The 13,183-nt window shown below is 46.1% G+C and overlaps 1 protein-coding gene across 1 annotated transcript in view; it reads left to right on the top strand.

Moving 5' to 3' along the window:
• LOC138293888 (serine/threonine-protein kinase N2-like) overlaps positions 1–13,183 on the top strand; it is a 189,378-nt gene that overhangs the window by 27,908 nt on the left and 148,287 nt on the right. Inside the window, exons 6-7 of the mRNA XM_069233181.1 lie at positions 10,697–10,868; positions 12,908–13,100. Of these exons, the coding sequence (XP_069089282.1) occupies positions 10,697–10,868; positions 12,908–13,100 (365 nt within the window). The remainder of the gene's footprint in view (positions 1–10,696; positions 10,869–12,907; positions 13,101–13,183) is intronic.

Raw genomic sequence — 13,183 nt, 5'->3', positions numbered from 1 at the left:
TTATCGCTTAATGACGGAGAAGGATTTCTGGGTATAGCAGAAGTATACTTGTATAAAATAATTAGTGCTACTGGTGAGCAATGTTTGGTTTCTTCTAATGTCCCACAGTTCAGTTTTCTACAGCGTTCCCCAGCTTAGAAACTACTGCACAGCAATTTTAGTAGAAGACCTAAAGTAATGAAAGGAGTGGATTTTCTGAACTCATCAAAAATCTTTTATCTTATGACACCATTTACGCACCAACTTAAGCCAGAACTTCTTGACAGGGAGGCCATCTTAATTCTCCATCGCCGCAGTCAATTATGCATCATGTTCTGCAAATTGGACATGTTTTCAAGTTAGCTCTAACTAAATTCCTGCTGAGAATAATAGGATAGTGAAGTCCCCAAAACTGTTAAAAGAACAGGATCACTTTTAAGTGTTAACAATTTTCTGCATTTCTTTTTGTTTTTACCACTATTTTGTCAAATGTCAAGTTATATTTTAATGTAGCTGAGAGGTTTTTTTAAAAAAAAGAGAACATTTTGCCTAACTCTCTAAGATTGGGCCTTTCATAGATTCACATGCTTGAATATTCCCTGTCGTCAGGTTGGGAATCCTCTGTAAACAATATTATGAACACCAGCCCAGCCTACAGGTAGTCTCATTTCACATCTCTAACCCAGAGGAGCCCGAACAGTAAGAGGCTTCATCTATATCTTACTCTGTGCCACAAACAAAATCCTCCCTAACAGTTGTGAGTATCGGTGCACCTCGACATAAAATCAGACACACAACGAGACTGATCACTGCCCTTCTGGGGAACGGGAATTCAGCCCACACAAGCCACCTCCAGGGCTTCCCCAGCCCTTAGGCTCCACTTGGCACAGGGCAAAGGCATTTTACCTGAAGAGGTACTCGCACAAAGTCTTTGGACCCCATCTGGCCTAAGGCTCCGACAAACACAAGCAGCCATCAAATCCAAAAGACGCATTTGTGCCAACACTCCACTCAAACTCAGAAAATGGTCTTGACCCTCAAAACCACCATCAAAGCCCACTTTCAAAATGCAGTTGGTGCCAAAACCATTCTACTGCTCATTTCAAGGACTCTTTATAGTCTATAGGAAGTGGTTGATTACTGTCCTTGTTGAATCCACATTCACCCACACAGGGGTAAGATCTATGCCAAGGAAGCTAATGCCCCATAACCTATCCCAAGCAGAATGGGGCTCGCTATCCCTCATCCTTAAGTGCTTGTTTCCCCATCACAATCAATCAGTCAGTTATTTTAAAGTGCGGCTACTCACGCCTGAGGGTCTCAAGGCACCTCCACTGGCAATGGCCCTGACATCATCTTTCTCACGCTCCCCTCCCGGGTCTCCACATTCATGCTCTGACATATGCAGCCCCAGTATTTACATCGCTCCTGCTAACTGTGAAGGCACTGTTTTATCCTCAGCCAACTAACGACCCTTGGGAAGTTTATGCTGTAAACCCTTAAGGGGATAAACCTTGTTTAAAAAAAAAATAAAAAAAAAATTCAGGGGACGTAGTCATGGAGCCTATTCCATTTAGGACCTCTCCTGCTGACAACACTGTCAACTACCAAGGGGTCACTCAGAGGGCTGAACCATAAGGTGGCTATGCACATCATTCCTGAGAATGAAGACTTCCCTGTGGAAAAATTATCCAAATCGGCACAATCCATGCAGTTTTTTCCAGTGCTTAAGGGTATGCTTAAGTCTGTCCCAGAGATTACCTATAGGTTAGAAAAAAAGTATAAAGCTTCTCTCTCAGACCCCATGTACATTATTGGTAATGTCTCTCCAGACTCCTTGGTAATGCACACTGCTTGTAAACAGGCCTCTGTGCAGCCATAGGAGATGCTCTGCCACCAGATAACGAAAGCAATATATTAGAAGCTGCTGGGAAAAGGGTTGCAGTGGAAGCCCCCACCCACTGGCTAAAATCAACCCAGTGGGCCTCCTCTTAACATTTCATAGAGCCCATTGGAAAGAGAAGGAGAATCTTCTACAGCATCTTCCTTAACAGTTTATTAAGAGGGATTATGATATTGTGTCTGAAGGTAGGATAATTTCCAATGCCACCATAAAGAGCACTCTAGACAGCATGGCAACGGCAGCTAGGGAGGTTAAAACCTCTGTTATCCTGTGAAGACATGCTTAGCTCTGAATTTCTGGTTTGAAGCCCAGAAGTACTGCAACTCCTTGTGAGCCTACCTTTTGAGTCCACAACTTGACCAGATATTAGAGAAAATAACAGAGAATACAGACATCGCAAAAAGTATAAGTGCTCTCCAGAAGCCTCCTCAAGAAGCTCCTTTCGGAGACAACAACACAGGGTGCTGCAAAGGCTATTTCCCCAGATAAGCATCATTCATACCAATACCAGCAGCAGTCATATCATCAGCAGGTAAGCAGGGGGTACTCATGTGGTTCCTACAGGGGTAATTCTAGCAGAGGCAAAATCAGAAGAATTCCCCTGAGGTGGCCTCTGCCACAAAGCTGAGACTTGCCACGCATTCCCCTACAATCACACTACACCTACGGGGGGGGAAACTAACAATGATTTCTTCCACATTGGGAAGCAATCAAATCAGACTGCTGGGTTCTAAGCATAATACAGCAAGGTTATTGTCCACACTTTCTCTCAACTCCTCTAAACATTCCACCCCGTGTACACACCCTAAACGCAGAACACTCCTGACATATAAGAAGAGGGCAAGCGCTCCTCCTTAATTGGGCCATAGAGGCAGGATCCTCTCACCACCAGTGCGAGGGTGTACTTCCTGTCCCCTTTAACCCCCAGAAAGGATGGCTCCTCGAGACCGCAGGTTCAAGATTTACAAACAATACTTTAAATGAAAGGTATTTCACTTAAGAACTTTAGGGACTTTGAATTAGCAAAATAGCATATACAGTTTTCACACAAATGACAATAAGCTATTTTAAAACTGGACACAGTGCAATTTTCAACAGTTCCTGGGGGAGGTAAGTGTTTGTTAGTTTTGCAGGTAAGTAAACCACCTACAGGGTTCAAAATTGGGTCCAAGGTAGCCCACCGTTGGGGGTTCAGAGCAACCCCAAAGTTACCACACCAGCAGCTCAGGGCCGGTCAGGTGCAGAGGTCAAAGTGGTGCCCAAAACACATAGGCTTCAACGGAGAAGGGGTTGCCCCGGTTCCAGTCTGCCAGCAGGTAAGTACCCGCGTTTTTGGAGGGCAGACCAGGGGGGTTTTGTAGGGCACCGGGGGGGACACAAGTCAGCATAAAAAGTACACCCTCAGCGGCACAGGGCCGGCCGGGTGCAGTGTGCAAACAGGCGTCGGGTTTGCAATGTAGTCCAATGGGAGACCTAGGGGTCTCTTCAGTGATGCAGGCAAGGGGGGGGCTCCTCGGGGTAGCCACCACCTGGGCAAGGGAGAGGGCCACCTGGGGGTCGCTCCTGCACTGGAGGTCGGATCCTTCAGGTCCTGGGGGCTGCGGGTGCAGTGTCCTTACCATGCGTCGGGTTCTTAGAAGCAAGCAGTCGCGGTCAGGGGAGCCTCTGGATTCCCTCTGCAGGCGTCGCTGTGGGGGGGGTCAGGGGGGTCAACTCTGGCTACTCACGGGCTCGCAGTCGCCGGGTAGTCCTCCCTGTAGTGTTGGTTCTCCACAAGTCGAGCCGGGGGCGTCAGGTGCAGAGTGCAAAGTCTCACGCTTCCGGCGGGAAACGTGTGTTCTTTCAAAGTTGCTTCTTTGTTGCAAAGATGCTTCTTCCTTGGAGATGAGCAGCTGACCTCGGGAGTTCTTGGTCCTTTTAGATGCAGGGTAGTCCTCTGAGGCTTCAGAGGTCGCTGGACCCTGTAGAACGCGTTGCTGTTGCAGTTCCCTTGAAATGGAGAGACAGGCCGGTAGAGCTGGGGCCAAAGCAGTTGGTGTCTCCGTCTTCTCTGCAGGTTTTTCAGCTCAGCAGTCCTTCTTCGTCTTAGGTTGCAGGAATCTAGTTTCCTCGGTTCTGGGGTGCCCCTAAATACTGAATTTAGGGGTGTGTTTAGGTCTGGGAGGGCAGTAGCCAATGGCTAATGTCCTTGAGGGTGGCTACACCCTCTTTGTGCCTCCTTCCTGAGGGGAGGGGGGGACATCCCTATTCCTATTGGGGGAATCCTCCAAAACCAAGATGGGGGATTTCTAAAGGCAGGGGTCACCTCAGCTCAGGGCACCATAGGGACTGTCCTGAGTGGTGGGTGACTCCTCCTTGTTTTTCTCATTATCTCCTCTGGACTTGACGCCAAAAGTGGGGGCTGTGTCCAGGGTCGGGCATCTCCACTAGCTGGAGTGCCCTGGGGCATTGTAACACGAAGCCTGAGCCTTTGAAGCTCACTGCTAGGTGTTAAAGTTCCTGCAGGGGGGGAGGTGTGAAGCACCTCCACCCAGAGCAGGCTTTTGTTTCTGTCCTCAGAGAGCACAAAGGCCCTCACCACATGGGGTCAAAAACTCGTCTCTCAGAAGCAGGCTGGCACAGACCAGTCAGTCCTTCACTGAACAATTGGGTAAAATACAGGGGACATCTCTAAGATGCCCTCTGTGTGCATTTTCTAAATAAATCCAACACTGGCATCAGTGTGGGTTTATTATTCTGAGAAGTTTGATACCAAACTTCCCAGTATTCAGTGTAGCCTTTATGGAGCTGTGGAGTTCGTTTTTGACAGACTCCCAGACCATATACTCTTATGGCTACCCTGCACTTACAATGTCTAAGGTTTTGCTTACACAGTGTAGGGGCATAGTGCTCATGCACCTATGCCCTCACCTGTGGTATAGTGCACCCTGCCTTAGGGCTGTAAGGTCTGCTAGAGGGGTGACTTAACTATGCCACAGGCAGCGTGAGGTTTGCATGGCACCCTGAGGGGAGTGCCATGTCGACTTAGTCATTTTCTCCCCACCAGCACACACAAGCTGGCAAGCAGTGTGTCTGTGCTGAGTGAGGGGTCCCTAGGGTGGCATAAGACATGCTGCAGCCCTTAGAGACCTTCCCTGGCATCAGGGCCCTTGGTACCAGGGGTACCAGTTACAAGGGACTTACCTGGGTGCCAGGGTTGTGCCAATTGTGGAGACAATGGTACATTTTAGGTGAAAGAACACTGGTGCTGGGGCCTGGTTAGCAGGGTCCCAGCACACTTCTCAGTCAAGTCAGCATCAGTATCAGGCAAAAAGTGGGGGGGGGTAACTGCAACAGGGAGCCATTTCCTTACAGTTACCATCATTAGGTGTGTTTTGTTTATGAAATGTCTAGCCGTTGCAGCTGCTGACCTCAGGAGGGGAGGCACACACGTTTCCGCTGTCTTGATGATTGGCTGATGAAGAGTGCTAGCAAACAGCCATGCCTAGCACACACTCAAGCTGCCACTGCCCTTCTTGACAGGTTGGGATTTACCATAAATACCACAGTTTCCCACCTTCAACCTCTACAAACCCAGCCTTTCCTGCCTGGGGTCAATTCTAAATACCACTGTCCGAAAACCTTACTCCAAGCCCCAAAGACTGCTAAGTCTTTCAGGAGCAATTGCCTCTTTTTTAGCCAGATCATCCTCTTTCAGTCCGAACAGCCTGGTTATTTTTGGGAATGATGGCTTTTTGCATAACCATAGTTTCCCATGCAAGATCGTACATAAATCCACTACAGCAAAGTCTGTCACAGGCGGAGGGTCATCTACAAGATCTAGTGTTGGAAAAGGCCATTGGTCATCGCTCTCTGCAGTGGTGGAACAGCAACAATTATCTGAATGGTAGGCCCTTCGTCGACCCCATTCCACAGGCAACAATCATCATGGATGGCTCCCTCTCTGGCTGTGGCTGTGCATCTCCTCACTGACAGTTCAGGGCCTTTGGTCAGCCCAGCAACCGGGGTTTCACCTCCATTGCCTCAAGCTTCTTGCCATTGCCTTTCAAAGTCTTCTTTCAGAATATTCACAGCAAGGTAGTATTGGTCACAACTGACGAAATGACAGCCATGTATTATCCACAGAAACAGGAGGCACTCAATCACCTCAGCATTGGCACAGAATATTTGGGATTGGGTGATTCACAATCAAATACATCTCCTACTGAAGTACCTTTCTGGAGAGGACATCAAATTTGCAGGCCTGTAAGAAGGACGCATTAACAAGTCCACTAATGGCAACTCGTCCCACAAATCCTATTCCAGTATTCATGAAGGTGAAGGTTTCTGCAAATAGACCTCTTCACCACTCATGAAAACACAAAATGTCAAAACGTCACCACTAGCTTTCCACAACCCCAGTCCATGGGCAATGCACTATGGATGAACTGGTCAGAGATATTGGCCTACACTTTTACTCCTTTTCAACTCCATCCATATGTGGTCAGGGAACTACAGCAAATATCTCTCACTTTCCTCCTGGTAGTCACCACATGGGCCATACAGCCATATTTCTCAGTCTTACTCGAGATATCTGTTACTCCTCAGAACCTTCACACTCGAGAACAGGGCAAGATCAGACACCCAGATCCAAGGCAGCTCTATATAGCAATTTGGCACCTGAGATATTAGAATTTGGTTACTTATGTGTTACACAAGATTGTATGAGAGCTCTAAAGGAAGTGCACAGATGTACTGTACTAGGTCTTGTTACACAGCAAAGTGGAAAATGTTTGTCCCTATTGTGATGTAAGGGTTTAGACTCGCTTAAGCTTGTGGTCCAGGACATTTAGTAGTACTTACTTCACCTACAGAAATCAGGGTTACCACACACTTCCATTCATCTACATCCTTCAGTCATTGCTGCACACATTCAAAATGGAGAGAAGTCTTCCATCTTCAAAAGTCCTGTCACTAATGCTTTTAAGGAAAACCTCAAGTGGTTACACCTGCAGTGCCGCCTGTCGGTCTATGGAACCTTAACATAGCTCTCACTAAGCTCATGCGATCCCCCTCCCCCCAGTCAAACCATTGTATTCCTGCTCCCTGCATTTCCTTTTCTGGAAATTGGCTTTTATTTTAGCCATCACCTCGCTAAGACGAATAAGTGAGTTGGAACCCCTCACTTTGATGGAGCTCTTTATCCAGATCGGTCAGGATATGGTTGTACCCTGAACTGACCCAAAATGCCTTGCTAAGGTGGTCTCTCCTTTCCATCTTAACCAAACAATTGAGTTACCACTGTTTTTCCCTTCACATACTCTACAGCTGAGAGGTCTCTCCACACCCTTGATGTCAAGAGCCTTAATGTACTACATTGAGAGAAACAAACCTTTAAGGAAATGTGTAGAGCTTTGTTGCCTTTGCTAAACCTCTTGAAGGGGCGCCCAGTATCAAAACGTGGCATAGCTAGATGGATCATCAAATGTATCCAAACATGTTAACTTAAAGCAAAAAAGGTTCTCCCCACTTCCCTAGGCCACATTGGGGAGACAGGGACAACCATGGCACTTCTAGGGAATATTCCTGAGGCTGACATCTGCAAATCAGCTACATGGCCAACCCCACACACCTTTACCAAACATTACTGTCTTAATATTCTCACCTGTCCACAGGCCAGGGTTGGTCACACAGTATTAAGAACGTTTTCAACTATCTGCATCATCCACCGACTAGGAGTACTGCTTTACAGTTTATGCAGATCATGTGAATCTACAGTCACACATGCTAGGTATACAATACAGCACCTACCATGTAAGCATCTGTCCTTAGCTTGTAGTGCTGTATATTCACATGCGCTCATCTTCCTCACCAGAGACAATGTCTTGTTTGCACATCTCTGTAACATTAAGTATATACTTTTTAAACTATTTGCACGGTCACCACTTTCTCACTACTAACTACTCCACAATTACATTATCCCTGCTGTGCTGAAAACATTCCAACAATGAAGTCAGTGCCTATGCGCATTCCCTACTAATGGAGGAATTACAGTGACTCTTAAGGACATCTTCGAAGTAAAACAACTTGCAAAGTGTACACCCGATCCTAGATGGCAGGAGTATGCAGAGCTTGTGAGTTTACAGAATTACAAGCTACAAACAGATTCCTACACAGTAAGTAACACATACTCCTTCCAGATCGATAGAAGTAACTTCCCTCTCAGACAAGGGCCCATGCCCTTGGCATCACCTTCAAGTTTATTCAGACTTCCAGGCTCTACCCCAAAACACAACGTTTTAAATTTAAAATATAAATATTTAAAGTAGCATTTTTTTCTGTTTGAACATTTTAAAATCATTTTACAAATAAATACAGTGCTTAAGCAAAGGCCTGTTCTAAATGTGGGTCATCATTAAATGCATTCAGTGAGAAAAATATAAAAAAATCTTTAACATAGAGCTAATTGCTTCTTTCTTTATGAAGTTTCTTGGCCCTGTTAAATTAAGTCTCCTAGTTCCATATAGCGATCAAATTCTGTTACAGAATTAGTTTTGTTTCATAGTGGGTTTGATACACTAGCAGAAGCTTCTCTTCCACTAGAATGAGCTTCCAGGATAATCATGGAGTGCCTGGCGGTGTCAGCAGCTAAAGGGTTACAGGTCTTTCTTTTCTTAGATGATAACATGTCCAGAGTCACTTCTGCTTTGACTACTTCAGTTGCTCCCGAAATCAAGAAAAAGTACCGGGCTTTTTATGAATGTTATAAAAGTGTTGTCCTTGTTATCTCAGAATCATGTTCATCTTGTGCGACCAGTCATTGATCTGAAACAGAGAAGACTTTCTGGGTGGACAGGGGTCCAGCATTTCTGAAACACTTCTATCAATCCACTTATTATGGTGAACCATATCTCTTTGTGCTACATGACACAGCAGCCTTTAATACTGTTGACCAATCAATCTTACTCTCAGTTCAAGCAATAGCATCACCAGTGTCATCTTAAATTGGTTCATCTTAAACATCTGTGGTTGAAAACAGTTTGTAGAGATGAAATCTTCCACGGCTGACCCGAGCGACCTGAAAAACGTCCGCCCCATCTCTCTCCTGCCTTTCCCAGCCAAGGTAATAGAGAAGACCGTCAACAAACAGCTGACCACCTTCCTGGAAAACAACAACCTGCTCGACCCTTCACAAACCGGATTCCGAACCAACCACAGCACGGAAACCGCCCTCATCTCAGTCACAGACGACATCAGAACCCTGATGGACAACGGTGAAACAGTCGCCCTCATCCTCCTCGACCTCTCGGCTGCCTTCGACACCGTCTGTCACCGCACCCTAATCACCCGCCTCCGCTCCACCGGGATCCAAGGCCAGGCCGTGGACTGGATCGCCTCCTTCCTCTCAAACCGTTCCCAAAGAGTTTACCTCCCTCCGTTTCGCTCAGACCCCACCGAGATCATCTGCGGCGTACCTCAAGGCTCATCGCTCAGCCCGACACTCTTCAATGTCTACATGAGCCCCATCGCCAACATCGTACGCAAGCACGACATCATCATCACCTCCTACGCCGATGACACCCAACTTATACTCTCCCTCACCAAGGACCCCGCCAGGGCCAAGACCAACCTACAAGAGGGTATGAAAGACGTCGCAGATTGGATGAGGCTCAGCCGCCTATAGCTGAACTCTGAAAAAACGGAAGTCCTCATCCTCGGCAACACCCCGTCCGCCTGGGACGACTCCTGGTGGCACACAGCCCTCAGCACCGCACCGACCCCCACAGACCACGCCCGCAACCTCGGCTTCATCTTGGACCCTCTTCTCACCATGATCAAGCAAGTCAACGCCGTGTCCTCCGCCTGCTTCCTCACCCTCCGCATGCTCCGCAAGATCTTCCGCTGGATCCCCGCCGACACTAGAAAAACCGTGACCCACGCCCTCGTCACGAGCCGCCTGGACTACGGCAACACCCTCTACGCTGGGACCACAGCCAAACTCCAAAATCGCCTGAAATGCATCCAAAACACCTCGGCCCGCCTCATCCTCAACGTACCCCGCAACAGCCACATCTCCGCACACCTGAGACACCTGCATTGGCTCCCAGTCAGCAAAAGGATCACCTTTCGACTTCTCACCCACGCACACAAAGCCCTCCACAACAAGGGACCGGAATACCTCAACCGACGCCTCAGCTTCTACGTCCCCATCCGCCTCCTCCATTCCTCTGGCCTCGCGCTCGCTGCCGTCCCTCGCATCCGCCGCTCCACGGCGGGTGGGAGATCTTTCTCCTTCCTGGCGGCCAAGACCTGGAACTCCCTCCCCACCAGCCTCAGGACCACTCCGCATTCCGGAGACTCCTAAAAACCTGGCTTTTCGAGCAGCAGTAACCCCCCCCTTTCCCCTAGCGCCTTGAGACCCGCACGGGTGAGTAGCGCGCTTTATAAATGTTAATGATTTGATTTGAATTGATTCCATATCCCAACCAATTTGTGTCAATGGCATGGTTCTAGATGGTATGGTTTATTCTTATAGTAGTATAACTACAGGTATCTTTTGGCTTTCTCTCACCCTGTCCTATCAATCAGTCATACCTTCCTTTGAACAGGGGCAAGTTTGTCACAGTTAAAACCACACTGACAGGGTCTCTTATTGCACTGTCTAGTTGTGTGTAACGTCATCCTTGTGATGTAGCCTACTGAAAACAACCCTTCATGTTTCCTACTATATGAGTGAAATATCAAGCTCAAATGCTCTTGTTACTACATTGGCATACAGGTGACATGGCCTGAGTGTGCTTGGATGAATTTACATAGTTGTGTATTTATTTGTAGGTAAAGCCTTCCTACGTGCTCGCCAGATGAACATCGACATTGCTACATGGGTGCGGCTCCTGCGAAGAGCATTTCCCACTGCCAGTACCACAGGAACATATAGCCCTTCTGCTCAGATGCACCCCGGATTTATTTCTGATGGCCAGAACAGCCTTTCCTCTTTCACTGCAGGGTAAGATTACTTCTAAATATGTATGTGAGCTTTACTGACCCACAAGGAAGGCTGGCTAAAGGAGGGGCCTCTGTGATAATTTTGTAGAAAGGCTGTTTTAGGTTGTGGCTGTGTTTGGCTTCCTTTTTAGGGGTTCTGTGTGGGACCAGATTTCCTCAGGCTGTAGGTAGCTGATTAAGATATTGCTGAAAACGTTTCTCTCCACCAGTGTGGCAGCTGTAAATCCTTCACCGTACCAGTAGTGGAAAATTCTGTGAAATGTCATAGAAGCAGCGCTTTGTCCATGAAAGTTGGAATGCTCGAGGGAATCTTTTATGGAAATTCTGCTAATGCCCGTCTATGATGACTGAAGTTTTGATATTAGAAATGGGTCCCTGAATTTGAGATACTTTGTCTGTACCAGCATGTTGAGGCTGCCACTAAGCCTGAGAGCTGAGTCCCAGCACACTAAAGACAATATTCATAACTTTTTATGAAAATTGGTAGTCATAATGGTAAACTATTCAAACATGATGGTGGTTCTGCCACTTTAGATGGATGAACTGCCAATATCTCTATATGCTAAATTAGTTTTTCCAAATATTTTTGCTAAAATTTAATTTCAAAACGCCTTTGCAATGCCTTTGCTTTACTGCATATACTGTTGTTTTGATGAAAACCTCTTTTTTATAAATTCCGAATCCCCATTTTATAGCCAGTTATTCTTTCTTGTTTTAACTGTATTTTCTTTTTTCATACATGTTTGTATACGTACATGGCAAAAAGTATTGACAGTGGTTGCAAGTACAATGAAACTGTTCTAGCTGCATTACCCTTAATTACATTCCTCGTACAGTCATGCCCTCCTAATGCGTCTATTTCCAATAACACAAACATATCTTTTCAGCATTCTTTTCAATACATATTATAAGCTACCTGTTTTCAAATTAGAAGTGCAAAAATGATTTTGCGTTGGCTTCTTCCTTATTTTTTATTCACTTTTAACATGGTAAAGGACTAATATTGGGTATTAAAAGTATCTTTAGTTCATTAATCTAACGAACCTGAGCTGTCCTATTTGTGAGAAAATATTTTTGACAAAAGTTCCTTTTTTATGCCCTACTGTGCAAGACTAAAATTAGTGTAAGATTGTGTGAAGTTTGAGTTTATTATGAAAGATGTTTTGCAGAAGATTTTTTTGCAAAACATATTTAGGAAATTGAATTTATCACAGGCTAACCAGCCATCATTTAAAGCACACCTCGGTGAAGCTGGAAATGTCCCATTGGACAGGGCACACACTAAGGATCTCTAAATTGGGTGGCTTACCCCACCAGAGCAGAAAATGGAAAATGGAAAGGCAAGATGCAATTTGTTCAGTGAATCCTGCGTTACTGCCTTCCTCTACATGTGCCCATGGTGTTATTTGAACTTCACCCCAGAAGCTATGTGAATGTCATCTTAAATCACACTAAGCTTTAGGGAAAATTGAATTGTCTAGTTTTGCAGCATGAATCTTTTCTGGATCCACATGCTATGCATTATTCTGCCGTCTAGTGGTTGCGTCCAAAATTCTCCAGTATTTTGTAGTCCTTATTTTTTTTGTTTTTTGTTTTGCTTAGTCCTTCCTCTCTTTTCTACTTTGTTTGTTGGTGGGCATCGACGGTACCTCCATTTGATGTCCCTTGTGACGCCTTGCTTCTTTCCAAAACTCCCACCTTTGGCCACCATTTCAGATCCTTTTTTTTCTGCCATTTGGGTGTGGAAGACTGCTGAAGGATCTCCAAAACAGAGAAGAAGATTGCGACGAAAAAGTTGTAAAAGCTGCCAAAAATGTTACCTGATTAGTCTACAACACCGACAGGATAACCTGAGAGGAAGATTAGAGAAGGAAAGTTCAAGAAATCAGGAAGAAATTCAGAGAATTCCCGTTCAGGGGGCTCCCTGAATGACTTAGATGGAGAAAACACTGTTTCAATTTTGTAAGAACTGCCATCACAAGTTTTTCCAAAAGGATCCGCACAGAGTCTGCAACCTTTGTCTGAGGACTGCAACGCTAGTTCGGCATTCACACCAGAAATGCTGAGTGTAAGGGAGATGCACAGAAGGGCTCACCACAGCATGCAGGACCAGCAGACAACACCATCTTTGAGAGACTTGGGCCTCTCTAGCGAAGAGGAAGACAATGTCGTTGAGGAAGCAGGAGAAGAGATGTCTGACGTGCAGGTGAAGTTCGTCAACAATGAGGAGAAGGCAAAGCAGAAGTAAGAGGAACTTTGTGCACAAAAAAATCATCCAAGTCAAAGAAATCTGACTTGCAGACATCAATGGGAGCA

Source organism: Pleurodeles waltl, chromosome 4_2 (genome assembly GCF_031143425.1).
Source record: "Pleurodeles waltl isolate 20211129_DDA chromosome 4_2, aPleWal1.hap1.20221129, whole genome shotgun sequence".
NCBI lineage: Eukaryota > Metazoa > Chordata > Amphibia > Caudata > Salamandridae > Pleurodeles > Pleurodeles waltl.
This window is presented reverse-complemented; position numbering and strand designations above follow the sequence as displayed.